General features: G+C 42.9%; 1 protein-coding gene across 18 annotated transcripts in view; it reads right to left on the bottom strand.

The window, feature by feature from the left end:
- Positions 1-858: 858 nt before the first annotated feature.
- LOC110529583 (protein FAM184A) overlaps positions 859-14514 on the bottom strand; it is a 110708-nt gene continuing 97052 nt past the window's right edge. For 3 of the 18 annotated variants that reach the window (XM_036985007.2, XM_090242883.1, XM_090242882.1), the window contains 6 exons: positions 13364-13548; positions 11771-11917; positions 8892-9009; positions 8390-8494; positions 7453-7664; positions 859-1387 (listed from right to left, as the gene is read on the bottom strand). In XM_036985007.2, the coding sequence (XP_036840902.1) occupies positions 1306-1387; positions 7453-7664; positions 8390-8494; positions 8892-9009; positions 11771-11917; positions 13364-13548 (849 nt within the window). In that variant the 3' untranslated portion in view covers positions 859-1305. Of the gene's footprint in view, positions 1388-2102; positions 6360-7452; positions 7665-8389; positions 8495-8885; positions 9010-11770; positions 11918-13363; positions 13549-14514 lie in introns of those variants that run through there. The other 15 variants (XM_036985002.2, XM_090242881.1, XM_036985004.2 and 12 more) reach the window with 8 other exon arrangements.

Genomic DNA, 14514 nt, shown 5'->3' with positions numbered 1-14514 from the left:
TTAGCTGCATCCTGTTTAGTCAAAAACCAGTGGTGTAAAGTACTTAAGTAAAAAGGCCTACTTATGTATTTTTGGGGGGTATTTGTACTTCACTATTAACATTTTTGGCAACTTTTACTACACTACATTCCGAAAGAAAATAATGTACTTTTTATTCCATACATTTTCACTGACATCCAAAAGTACTATATTTTGACAGGAAAATCTTCAAATTCACACACTTATCAAGAGAACATCCCTGGTCATCCCAACTGCCTCTGATCTGGTGGACTCACTAAACACATCTTCGTTTGTAAATTATGAGTGTTGGAGTGTGCTGCTAGCAATATATATATTTTAAAATATATTTTTACTTTTTATTGTGCCATCTGGTTTGCTTAATATAAGGAAATTGAAATGATTTATACTTTTACTTTTGATACTGAAGTACATTTTATCAATTCTATTTACTTTTAATACTTAGGTATATTTAAAACCAAATACTTTGACTTACTCAAGTAGAATTTTACTGGGTGACTTTTACTTGAGTCATTTTTTATTAAGGTATTTTACTTTCACTCAAGTATGACAATTGAGGACTTTTTCCACCACTGGTCAAAACCGCCACAGCAGGACCAGAGCCATTCAGTGCCCTCTACCGGCTCTGCCCACAGAGGTCAAACTCATGCATCACCTGAACACAGTAATACCTGTACATAATATGACCTAAAACATTGTGAAACACAATCAGATTTTTATTTTTATTTTTTTATCCATAAATATTTTCTGCTGAAGTTGGGATTCTATGGCACATAGTACTGTTTTGTACAAATCATACATACATTGAAAGGCCCACATAATTGACAGCACACACATGAGTAAATGTCACAATAATCAGTATTTATTAGTTAAGCATACACAGTATAATATAAATATAAAATATGCAATTTATTTTTAAAATTGGTGAGACATCATTATATCTGTGTTGAGACAACCATACAAACAGTTTAGTTCTACCAAAATGTCTTATGCGGCTGTAATAAACTATCATTACAGTGCCATCCTAAAATAAGGTACAGAGAGAGAGGACAATTTACTGTATACTGTATTTAACATATGATAGCAGCATATGTACCACTCATTACAAACTGCAAAAAAAGAAAAACGTCAAACATACTCATCGGCACTGTACAAACAAGGAACCCATTCACAGTGAAGTAATCAACAGAATGCAATGGAGTGGTTGATCATTAAATAATATATATATATATATATTTTAAAGTCTTTTTCGTTTCGTATGGTTGACATGCTCTCAAGTTGCAAAAATCAGAAGGTGAAGTACTGGGCGAACCATTCCTGGCGCTGGTGGTCGGGGGATCCTAGGGGTGACTCCTCTGTCTCAGGAGGGCTACACAGGGGGCACACACCACAACAGCAGCAAACAGTTATACAGGACATGATTGACTAAGAAATCCTTATTGCACCTCAGAGTTGAGAGTAGTTGTATTGTATTTAAAGGCTGGGTTTTTATGCTTATGTTCTGTGTTTGAAGTCAGTGTAGTCATTCATCCAGTTCAGAGCATTTTATTGAGGCAGTATATCTATAGATTTGATTATCTGCTCTCGAGTGTAAATGCTTCCTCGAAAACAATAACATTTCTGTTGCACTAATCAGCCTTTAAACGTGTTAAGGTTGCTCATTTTTAAGAGAGCCGGTGATTGTATTAACACAACCATTTCCGTTCTACATGATCATCCAACCATGGGGTTTTGTGAGATTGAATTACAACAAGACCATGTAGTTGTTAATCCTTGACTCAGGTCCTTAGGGGATTATGCTCTCTTGGTTATACAATGTGAATGCATCTATTAAAAATCCTGAATACCAAATAGTGTTTGTTCTCCTCATACACTGTAGTTTCTGAAAAGCAAACCCAATGATAAGTCCAAGGAAAGAATGTTAGAGGGAAAATGTATTGAAAGACCCCAAACTTGCCTATTGTGGTTTGTTCTATGCAGTCTACCCAAGATGTAACCTATTCAACCTAATGCATTTCACTGGGTTGCTGGCTTGACCATAGCCATGGCATTGGAAATTCACAATAAACACCAACAAACCTCACTGTATTGTTACGTTACAGCTTTATTCCACATAAAATAACCTTTGCTCTTTGCTTATAGCACTGGATATCCTTCTGGTGTTTGCCTGTCTGACTGTCTGTCTGGATGACTTGCTGACTGACTGACTGGTTGTCTGGTGTTTAGGCCCCTTCCTCAGTTTCTGTCCAGGGGTCTTAACCCGTTGACGGGCACCAGATGCCTCCTATCTAAGAAGGGCTTGACATCCGAGGGTCTGGAGAGCCAAAGGAGAGGAGAGGATGAGTGGGAGGAGAACTCTCAATGAAATGTCAGAACATACAGTAATAATGAGAAGGCCTCTCCTCTCAACAACGACAGTGCACAAAGAGTTCAAGATTAACATCTCTGTGATATATGACTCATAACTTCATATTGCAGTTAATATTTGAGAAACACAAAAGGCAAGGAAATTCCAATATTGGATCTGATAAAGAACTATGTAACTTAAGACACTTTCAAGTTTTAATTTCCTACCATGGCTATTTCCACAGTTGTCATGTCAAATAACAACCTCTAACCTTAAAAGGTTGGATTTTACTGAACAAAAATATAAATGCAACATGTAAAGTGGTGGTCCCATGTTTCATGAGCTGAAATAAAAGATCCCCAAAAACTTTACATCCCTGTTAGTGAGTTTTTCTCCTTTGCCAAGAGAATCCATCCAACTGACTGGTGTGGCATATCAAGAAGCTGATTAAACAGCATGATCATTACACAGGTGCACCTTGTGCTAGGGACAATAAAAGGCCACTCTAAAATGTGAAGTTTTGTCACAACACAATACCACAGATGTCTCAAGTTGAGGGAGCGTGCAATTGACATGCGGACTGCAGGAATGTCCACCAGAGCTGTTGCCAGAGCATTTAAATTTACTTGTTCTACTATAAAACACCTCTAACATCGTTTTAGAGAATATGGCAGTACTCCCAACCAGCCTCACAACCGCAGACCACGTATAACCACGCCAGCCCAGGACCTCCACATCTGGCTTTTTCACCTGCGGGATCATCTGAGACCAGCCACCCAGACAGCTGATGAAACTAATGAATACTTCTGTCTGTAATAAAGCCCTTTTGTTGGGAAAAACTCATTCTGATTGGCTGGGCCTTGCTCCCCAGTGAGTGGGCCTTGCTGCCAAGTGGTTGGGCCTATGCCCTCCCAGGCCCACTCATGGCTGCACCCCTGCCCAGTCATGGGAAATCCATAAATTAGGGCCTAATGAATTAATTTCAATGGATCAGTAGTCACTTCGGATCACTAGTCACCTTCAACAATGCCACTTTAATAATGTTAACATATATTACACTACCCATCTCATATGTAAACTTAATAAAAAAAGAAACGTCCCTTTTTCAGGACCCTGTCTTTCAAAGATCATTTGTAAAAATCCAAATACCTTCACAAATCTTCATTGTAAAGGGTTTAAACACTGTTTCCCATGCTTGCTCAATGAACCATAAACAATTAAGGAACATGTTCCTGTGGAACGGTCGTTAAGACACGAACAGCTTACAGACGGTAGGCAATTAAGGTCACAGTTATGAAAACCTAGGACACCAAAGAGGCCTTTCTACTGACTCAGAAAAACACCAAAAGAAAGATGCCAAGGGTCCCTGCTCATCTGCGTGAACGTGCCTTAGGCATGCTGCAAGGAGGCATGAGGACTGCAGATGTGGCCAAGGCAATAAATTGCAATGTCCGTACTGTGAGACGCCTAAGACAGCGTTACAGGGAGACAGGACAGACAGCTGATTGTCCTCGCAGTGGCAGACCACGTGTTACAACACCTGCACAGGATCGGTACATCCAAACATCATACCCGCGGGACAGTTACAGGATGGCAACAACAACTGTCTGAGTTACACCAGGAACGCACAATCCCTCCATCAGCGCTCAGACTGTCCGCAATAGGCTGAGATAGGCTGGACTGAGGGCTTGTAGGCCTGTTGTAAGACTGGTCCTCACCAGACATCACCGGCAACAACGTCGCCTATGGGCACAAGCCCACCGTCGCTGGACCAGAGAATACTGGCAAAAAGTGCTATTCTCTGACGATTCACGGTTTTATCTCACCAGGGGTGATGGTCGGATTCGCGTTTATCGTCGAAGGAATGAGTGTTACACCGAGGCCTGTACTCTGGAGTGGGATCGATTTGGAGGTGGAGGGTCCGTCATGGTCTCGGGCGGTGTGTCACAGCATCATCGGACTGAGCTTGTTGTCATTGCAGGCAATCTCAATGCTGTGTTACAGGGAAGACATCCTCCTCCCTCGTGTGGTACCCTTCCTGCAGACTCATCCTGACATGACCTCCAGCATAACAATGCCACCAGCCATACTGCTCGTTCTGTGCGTGATTTCCTGCAAGACAGGAATGTCAGTGTTCTGCCATGGCCAGCGAAGAGCCCGGATCTCAATCCCATTGAGCACGTCTGGGACCTGTTTGATTGGAGGGTGAGGGCATTCCCCCCAGAAATGTCCGGAAATTTGCAAGTGCCTTGGCGGAAGAGTAGGGTAACATCTCACAGCAAGAACTGGCAGATCTGGTGCAGTCCATGAGGAGGAGATGCACTGCAGTACTTAATGCAGCTGGTGGCCACACCAGATACTGACTGTTACTTTTGATTTTGACCCCCGTTTGTTCAGGGACACATTATTCCATTTCTGTTAGTCACATGTCTGTGGAACTTGTTCAGTTTATGTCTCAGTTGTTGAATCTTGTTATGTTCATACAAACATTTACACATGTAAAGTTTGCTGAAAATAAACGCAGTTGACAGTGAGAGGACTTTTCTTTTTTTGCTGAGTTTATATACTGTACCTTATAACATCTATTGAACCTTGCCTATGACGCTCGGCCATCGCTCATCCACATATGTACATATTCTTATTCACCCCTTTAGATTTGTGTGCATTAGGTAGTTGTTGGGAATTGTTAGATCACTTAGATTTACTGCACTGTCGGAACTAGAAGCACAAGCATTTCGCTACACTCGCATTAACATCTGCTAACCATGTGTATGTGACAAATACAATTTGATTAGATTTTGATTTGATTTTGTTATATGAACTGTAAAATTATTGAAATTGTTGAATGTTGCATTTATATTTTTGTTCAGTATATTATCATGACCAGATGATACAAGACAAATTATTAAACACAGTCTGGACTCGGTACTCATTCTGCACTGCACAAACTGTACTGCTCTGATTGAGCTAAACATGTCTGAAGTTTTCAATTAACGACAGGTGGCTTCTTCATCCTGTGCAGAACTGTTTATGTCTCTGAAAACTATCCTAAAATATCTCCTCTGCAATCATTCTCTCCTCGGTCTCAGTAGTCTCCATTGCAGCAAATCCAATGTAATGCTGAATTGAACATGCATTCTGTTGGTCTGTTAATCACCAACTCCAGATCTAGGGAACACCTGGGCTGAGACAGACAGGGCTGACTTCAACAACAATACTTATTTTCCACCATAATTTGCAAATAAATTCATTCAAAATCCTACAATGTGATTTTCTGGATTTTTTGTTCTCATTTTGTCTGTCATAGTTTAAGTGTACCTATGATGAAAATTACAGGCCTCTCTCATCTTTTTAAGTTGGAGAACTTGCACAATTGGTGGCTGACTAAATACTTTTTTTGCCCCACTGTATGCAATTTCTATTGGTACAAATTTGCTGGTGAGCTGAATTAAGAAGTCTTATTGATCTAGGCCTCTTCAAGTACTAAACAAACATTTGTATTCTGGTATAGGCCTCCTGAATCGAAATAGGGCAGCATTTAAAGGACACTGCATGCACAGAGATAGAAGCAGCTTTATATGATCTGAAAACAGGTGTATAATCCAGAGCATCATAAGTGTGGTATATGCTGCAGTAGAGAGGTTCTGTATGTGGGGGTGCATTTGTTTCTTAGTGGAAACAGGGTCACCTTGACAGGGGTTGAGACAGACAGGCCGTGTGTGTGATGCAGTGATGGGAGAGTCCCATGACAATGGAGGGCAGCCCCGCACAAATCCGCCACGCTGACTCATCTGCAACTTACTTACATACAGAGCAGCATGCAGCAAGGGCAAGAGGAACCCAAAGCACAGAGAGGCACACAGATGGATAACAAGTGCATCAATAGGCAGAAACCTAAGCACCGGATGAGTGCAGACACACCAACTAGTACAACACATGCACAAGAGAGTATCACATTCACATGTGTGCTTGTTACACATGTGCAGAATGATAGCTGGAAACACAACAACAAGCAAAGCAATGCCAAGGCACAAGAGAGAGAGAGGGGTTTGTTGATGAGAAGAGTGTTGTTGTTTTCGAAGGTTTCACACATCACCACACAGAACTGTACATGGTGAAGAAAATAACATCAACAATATTACACAATCAGATTTTCCTCATATACAAATCAAACAATTGCACATCAATGTGGACAACAAAGTGCAGTAAGTGCAGCATGCCTGGAGGCCGATGAGGATGAGGTGGTTTAACAGAACAACAACACATCACCCAATGAGAAAAATACAAAGACACAAAGAGACGCAACTGCTAGCAGGAGCACTTATGCTAACATGTTAAGAGTGACGGTGGAGTGTACACATGCTCCTTTTGCATTCCAATGCCATTTTCAAAGTCTCATGTATTGCATGGGGCTTTCGAATAATATAGTAAAGTGTTCATACATCTCCTGGAGTGTGTGTAGGTTCAGATGGAATATCCCTTTGTGTGTTTGAAAAGAAACCGTCAAGTACAGCCAATGACTTCCTGGTATACAGTAAAGATAAGTTGACAGAGAAGTGGGGGGAGTAATTGTGGGAGCTCTCCCTCTCGCCGAAAGCCAAATCTCTGGGGACACAATCAAAGCCTCGCAAAAAATGCAGGCAAAGAAAAAAGCCATCATGTCCTTCAAATAGAATAGCAATCAAGAGGGAATCCTGGGATGAACCCCTCAGCCTGTTGGCAACATGCAGCAGGCAACTTAATCTATTATTCAAGTTAATTACACTTTCAGACTGGAGTGTCTTTTTGTTTTTTTAAAGCCGTAATTCCTGATTTGACGCTGTTCTGTTTCATCAGAGCGAAGTCAGAAAACGGGGGGAAGAACATCAACATCCTCCAGTGAGGGTCACATTGAGAAGTTTCTTTCAAATACTGAAGCCCATCAGAAAGGGATATGGCAGCTGACTGGAGAGGTTTGTATGAAAGCCGCCTATCTGCAGCTGTATGGGCCGAGGGTCAGGGCAATGTCTGTGTGTTAGTGTGCTTGACCCTGGGCCTGCCCATGGCGCAGACCGAGGCGTCAGCGGCGAGGGAGGGGCGGCGCTCACCTCATGAATTTCTTGGGCTCTGTCGGAGGGGTCGGTGGAGGCAGAGGTTTGCTAGTGTTGAGGTCAAGGTGGTGAATGGGGGAGTTGGGGATAGGCTCTAAGCGGTTGGGCTGGGGCTGCCCGCTCCCCATCCCTGTTCCTGCTGCCTCCAGAGCCCTGAGGTTTGGAGAGCTGCTGAATCGGTTTGCTGATTTGTCATTCTTTCTCTTTTGCTACACAGAGGGACAAAAACACAAAGAAACGGAAATAGGGAGAACTAGTCCAATGAAAAAAAAAATAACTTGTGTATATACTGTATATTTATACATCTATATATTTCTCATTCTCAGAGGATTTATGTGGATGGAGGCTTTCTGAAGGTCAGGCTCGTACCACTCAACTAGAGAAGGAACAGTCGCTCTCAGCTATAATATGTGAATTAAGATGAGAAAAAAGTATCACAGAAAGTTCACACTAACAAAGAATGGCTTGGAAAGCAAAGGAGAACTGGATGTTTGAACAGTGAGATAACAGACACACACACTGACTAACCCCCCCCCCCCCCCCCCCCCCCCCCCCCCACACATACACACACACAAACTATATGTAACAGTAAACCAAAATATCAGAAGTTATAGAACTTGAAATGGAGTCAACAGTTACATATTGACCATGCAGAGTGATCCATTCAACTGGGAGACAGGGGGTTGATGCGTTTACATTGGAATGGGACACAACTTCTCTCCACTAAGGGATGGAATGGTTCCAATGGAAATCAAGACTAAGGATATGTGGAAAGGCAACTTAAAATCGCCACTTCAACCATTTTCTACATTGAGGTACAGGCTAGTGGTTTAGGCTTGTAATGATCGGGATGGTTCCCTAAGGGTTTCAAATTGTCACCTGACGCTTTTGGTCTTCACAAAGAGTCAAAGAGTGTGTGCAGCGGTCAGCTCACCTTGATGAGGGGATTTATTACTCCCACGTTGGGACTGGTGTTGAACACCTTGTTGAAGTTGGTCTCTCTGTTCACCAATTCCAGCTGGTAGAACTTTTTGTCGTCCTGCACGTCAACAGAGAGACTTCAGTTAGGTCATGGTGCTCTGGGTTATTGATGGAGAATCTCACACCTCACACTCTAATTAAAATGTCATTCGTGGGCTTAAATACCAGTACCGTGTGATACAACCCGCAAAAGTCACAGTGTTTCTAGCCAAGCTCTAGTGCTATAGATACAGTATACTGAATAGCGGTCTACAATACATTGTTGGGACTCAATGGCTGTAACATACCGGAGTCTACTGCAGCTGAATGAGAAATCTTAATCACGCAAGACAACAGCACTCCATACTACTATTGATTGGAGGTAGACAGGCATGCAGGCTCCATGTCTAGGATTGTTGGGTAAAACCACACAAGGGCATCCTGTAAGCCATCTTGTACTGTGTACATACACTTACCACCAGCTTCTTGACGAGAGACTCCCTCTCAGTCACCATTTCCTTTAGCTCAGCGATCACCTGCAGGTCCTCAGGCCGGCTCTCCCTGTTCCGGAACTTATCCTCCGTGCCCTCCAACCTGGGGAGAGGAGGGGGCCATTAGGGCTCTGACATATCACAGTTTCCTCACAACACAGTGTGAATCAGGTAACATTGTGGAAACGACGTTTTGTTTGTGTAACATGATGATCAAAGTGCCTTGGATCAGTATGGGGATATGAGCATACATTGAGGGAGCATGTTTTTAAAGCTTCCCTTCCATCATCTGCAGATCAATACTAAAGCATTAGCTTTTAACTCTCCTACCTTTAATCTCATAATCAGAAAGCCTATTAGTGCTTGTGTATTACTATGATCAAAACACGAGAAACATTACATGTTGTTCTGAATTCCAATTAAACTTCTCAACAAATAAGCTCACTTTAGAAGAGTTCTTATCAGTGATCAAAGCCATCTGCCTCTCCACAGTGTTGTGCTGCCTCTAATTTGAGATTGATGACTTTAATACACTGAGATATTCCTCGTGCTCGAAACAAGCATCCATCATGTCCAGTTTGGCATGACGTTCTCAGCACTACAGATGTGGAATGACAAGTGATACCAAACTCTCCATCAAACTCAGACGCAAGACAGAGACAGGAACACGCTTGAATTAGACAGGGAGCGTATTGGATATAATGATAATGGCTTCTGTCACGCTGCTATGCATCAGCCATCCGTTCATTTGTTGCTTAATTGACAGAAACAGCATCTACTACACTTTACTTCAGTGTCACGTTTCACTACAGACTCATCTGCATCCCTACACATGCTCCAAACATAAACAATGTGAAACCAACATGTTGCTGCAATGCAGCCTGGGAGGATGGTCCTGCCTTGCTTTTTTTAAATAAATATTGTCATCAGTGTTGGGGAAGCTATTCTGAAAATATAGTTTACCAAGCTACCAATTACTTCACACTGAAAGAAGTTAGCTACACTAAAGCTAAGCCCTTAAGAAAATATAGCTGACTTAACTAAAGTTACTTTGTAAAAGTTGTTCACTACATCCAAACTACTGAGTGATAAACTATCATATGTAAATCTGATGTCATAGACTATAAATTGCAAGAACAGATCACTCTGGAGTCAGTTGTTAACAGAATGTGTAATTTAGCTTATTTAACACAAAAACTATGTTTTAAGTGAGAATTAGACAGGGCTGATGCCGAAAAAGAAAGGAAAGTATTGCTTACTTTACCCACATTTTATTTTAGACAAAAAATAAGTGTGTGTAGTTCCAGTAGTTACCTACACATGGTAAAAAAAACAATGTATTTACTACTGAAAACACTACCTAGATTAGTATTTTGTTCAACTACCACCAAGCTACTGCAAAATGGAGTTAAATTACTAGTTGAACTACATGTAGTTCACTACTCCCTAACACTGCTCATCATCACACTCCAGTCAACTCTCCAGCGACATCACTCAAAACAGATGTAACTAATGGCTAGGAAGCACTAAAACAAACTAAACAAACTAAAACAAACCAATCAGACAACAAACTTGTGTTGGTTCCCATGGGTTTAACCAAGCGATGTATTGAGAGAAAATATTCATAGAGCTTGAATGGCATAATATTTAGAGGTGGCCAGGGACCGGCTTTGGGGAACGAGGCTGCTGTTATGTGCTTAATTAGCAGGCAGTAAATTATCAACCTCGAGGTAAGGCCTTGGAAACTAGAAACTTGAAAATGACAGGGGCTTGGACCTTGTTGGTTTTGGAAAGGTTAGCAACAGACAAATCTGCGTAAGGCTAATGTGAACAATTTTTACAGGATTGTACTGGATTCTGTTTGTCAGTCAAATTTACTTGAGGAACATGCACAAATAATGACGTATGCTTCACTAGCATTTCATTTTGAAAGGTGTGATTGAGCAATGAGAAGATTTGGTAGAGGGCATCACAGATGCTCTCTCTGCAGTAGCTGGCTTTGTGTCTAGATGGTGCTCTCATTCACATGAAACTAAATGAGGTCACTCACCAGTCCCAGGATCCTGTATATCTGTTCCATCTAACTCTCTCAGTCTCTCTCACTCTCTCTCTCTCACTCTCACCCACTCTCACCCACTCACAGTCTCACTCTCAGTCTCACTCTCACTCTCAGTCTCACTCTCAGTCTCACTCTCAGTCTCACTCTCAGTCTCACTCTCAGTCTCACTCTCAGTCTCACATCCCAAACATATTTCTTACAGAGACAGCTGCCTGTTATCCCTATAATCATTACAGTACATGTCCCTGGATCTATTCAGAGTAGATTACAGGGGATTTCTATGTCTATGGTCGTATTTTCTGGTGTGTACTGTTTGTGTACAGTACTGTGGTGTCATGAAAGCTAGGGGACCTGCACACCCAGCTGGAGGTTTATCCCAAGTAGGACACTGCTGCTGATAGACAGTGTGTGTGTGTGTGTGTGTGCATGTGCGTGTGCGTGTGCATGCGGTGGGGGATTGAGGACACAGTCACCTCCATGCAGCACAGTGGAAAACAAAACAGGTCTGTCAGATCTCTCATAAAAGGGAAGGACCTTCCCAATGGGCCATATTCACCTCCGGAGATCATGTGCAGCCACCCGCTCTCCTCTCCCTCCCCCCTCCCTCCCTCCCTCCCTCCCATCCAATACTTCCTTCCTCCTTCCATCCATTTCTGTATCTGTGTGGGATACTCACCTCTTCAGCCTGTGCTCTGCCAGTGACTGTGGCCTTTCATCATCTGCCAGGGCTTTATATAATCACAGTATCACATATGCTCTCACAGTGAGTGCTATATCAACTACATACTGGATGTACTGTACGTACAGGACTTGCAGAGCAGAAATCTTGTCTTTGAGAAGCTCCTGGGCCTTGTTGAAGTCACACAGCATGTTCTGAGTCTCTCTGTTGTGCATGGCGTTCATCTCAGCCATCTCTCGCTCGTGTTTCTTCGACAGGTCCTGTTCATGAGCCCTGAGAAGAGACCAGATCATTAAAACCCATTCAGATCACGTCTTTATACACCTCTCCAGCTCTGAGGTACAGTCTCCTGTGTAGAGTTGTTACAGTATCCTAACTCAGTATCCTAACTTGGCACAATTACCACAGACACATATCTTTTGATCCCGCTGGCACCTTTACAATTTCATTCATCTTTGACTTTCCTTCTTTTTTTTGTTGCCAAGAAAGACATATATAATTTATAGCAGGAGGCTCTGGAGGAGAGATATCACTGTTTCACCATAAGTGGAAAACACTCTTTTCTATTTACTTATTGATTTATTTTGATGTGGGACAGATAGACAGGACTCTTCCAAGGCATTACACCAGCTGATTGAAATTCTCTGCCTTGTAGCGGCGACTCCCTCTCTCCCCTCAGTAGACTATATGGCAGTGTTGCTCACGCAGAGCTACTGCAGTCAGAGAGAGAGGCAGAGCACGAGGAGTGCAGAGGAATGAATACGCTTGCCTCTCCCTGAGTAATGCTCCCTGAGGGACACAAATCTTTTCCAATTTATTTATTTTTATCTCAGGAAACTAGGATTCGCCTGCGTGTTACATAATTGGAAGTGAAAGGTGCTCCACAAGGGGCCTGGAATCCTACCAGTGATATGTGTTGTTGACGCCACATATGCACAAACACACACGCGGACACACACACGCGGACACACACACACACACACACACACACACACACACTAACCCCATGCGCTTGGTTATCTCTAGCTCTAGAAAAGCATCAGCCTCCATTATTGATTCATCACCAAACAGGCCTTCAATTCTAATGAGAGAGCCTGCTGTTCGTTCCATCCAGGCCTCAGACCACATTATTAATTAATATAAGAGTGAATTATTCATATCGGCCTGTGGGAAAAGCATGATAGATTATATTCAGGCCTTGCCCCAAATAACCCTGACTTTCATATTTTCTTATACATTTATTTGACCATTAAACTACAGGAGAAAAAAAAATGTCAGAGAGACCAAGTCTTCAAAGGGAATAACAGTGCATAAAACACGACTTCCAGAAGGGAGAGGCAAATTGGCCTCCTCTCTTTCTCTTTCCAGTATCCTTCAAATGTAATCCAACTCAAAAACGATGCCAGCACTGCCAATGGCCACCGACTGTCACGTCTAAACAAGAGGAATTCACACAACTGAACTTGTCGTGTTGTGATTCACCAGTCATCTAAACTAAAAGTGTTAAAAACCTTCATCGTGGCCATATTAAAACGAGGTACAGGCATTTGCCTGCAGAGATAGCGTACAGAGATTCACCTAATTAAGTTTGGCAACGCACCAGAACAGCTTTACTGTAGATTACCTGTTATTGTGTCAACCCTCCTGTGTGTCACCCCATAATGCCCTGTGGTAGGACCACAACCCTGCCCTCCCCTCATGCACTCTCCTCCAGCCCACCTGATCTGCTGGTTGGCCTCGCTGCGGATCTTCAGCACCTCCTTGCCCTTGAGCTCCAGCTCCTTGGTGAGTGTGTTGATGTTCTCGTTCAGTGTGTGAATCTCGTGGTCCAGCTGAGCAATGTGGTTCTTCCTCCTTACCACCTCCTCCTGCAGGTCCGAGATCCGGCCCAGCAACTCCCTCTCCTGAATGGGGAAAAGGCAGACATACAACGGCACAAAAGAACAGACAAAAACAAGAAAAAACACAGGTTTGAGTTAGCATTTGATCCCACGGGCGTGTGCTGCTGTGCTGTCCCCTTGTATTCCCAGGGGGCACTGTGATACTTTCTGACACCATGTTTACAGTGCCATGGATGCTACAGCTTTGCCATGGATGCTACAGCTTTGCCATGGATGGTACAGCTTTGCCATGGATGCTACAGCTTTGCCATGGATGCTACAGCTTTGCCATGGATGCTACAGCTTTGCCATGGATGCTACAGCTTTGCCATGGATGCTACAGCTTTGCCATGGATGCTACAGCTTTGCCATGGGATGCTACAGCTTTGCCATGGATGCTACAGCTTTGCCATGGGATGCTACAGCTTTGCCATGGGATGCTACAGCTTTGCCATGGGATGCTACAGCTTTGCCATGGATGCTACAGCTTTGCCATGGATGCTACAGCTTTGCCATGGATGCTACAGCTTTGCCATGGATGCTACAGCTTTGCCATGGATGCTACAGCTTTGCCATGGATGCTACATCATAATACGTGAGCACACTCACATGCCATGGCATTCCTCTGCCTCTCTCAGAAATAAATGTGGGCTTCACTGAACACGTCTGTTGGGAGGTTGATAATATTGATAGCTGAATAGATATACTGATAAATAATTGTGCTGCTTGTATTTGTTTATAGTTAGTACGAGTTACAACAACGTGTTAGAGGACTGTTAGATCGCCTGGAAAAGGTCATTACATTTGTTTATTTAACCTTTATTTAACTAGGCAAGTCAGTTAAGAACAAGTTCTTATTTACAATGGCGGCCTACCCCGGCCAAACCTGGACGACGCTGGGCCAATTGTGCGCCGTCCTATGGGACTCCCAATCACGGGCCGGATGTGATGCAGCCTGGATTCGAACCAGGGACTGTAGTGACGCTTCTT

This window comes from Oncorhynchus mykiss, chromosome 8 (genome assembly GCF_057628025.1).
Source record: "Oncorhynchus mykiss isolate SJ-2025 chromosome 8, ASM5762802v1, whole genome shotgun sequence".
Taxonomy (NCBI): domain Eukaryota; kingdom Metazoa; phylum Chordata; class Actinopteri; order Salmoniformes; family Salmonidae; genus Oncorhynchus; species Oncorhynchus mykiss.
This window is presented reverse-complemented; position numbering and strand designations above follow the sequence as displayed.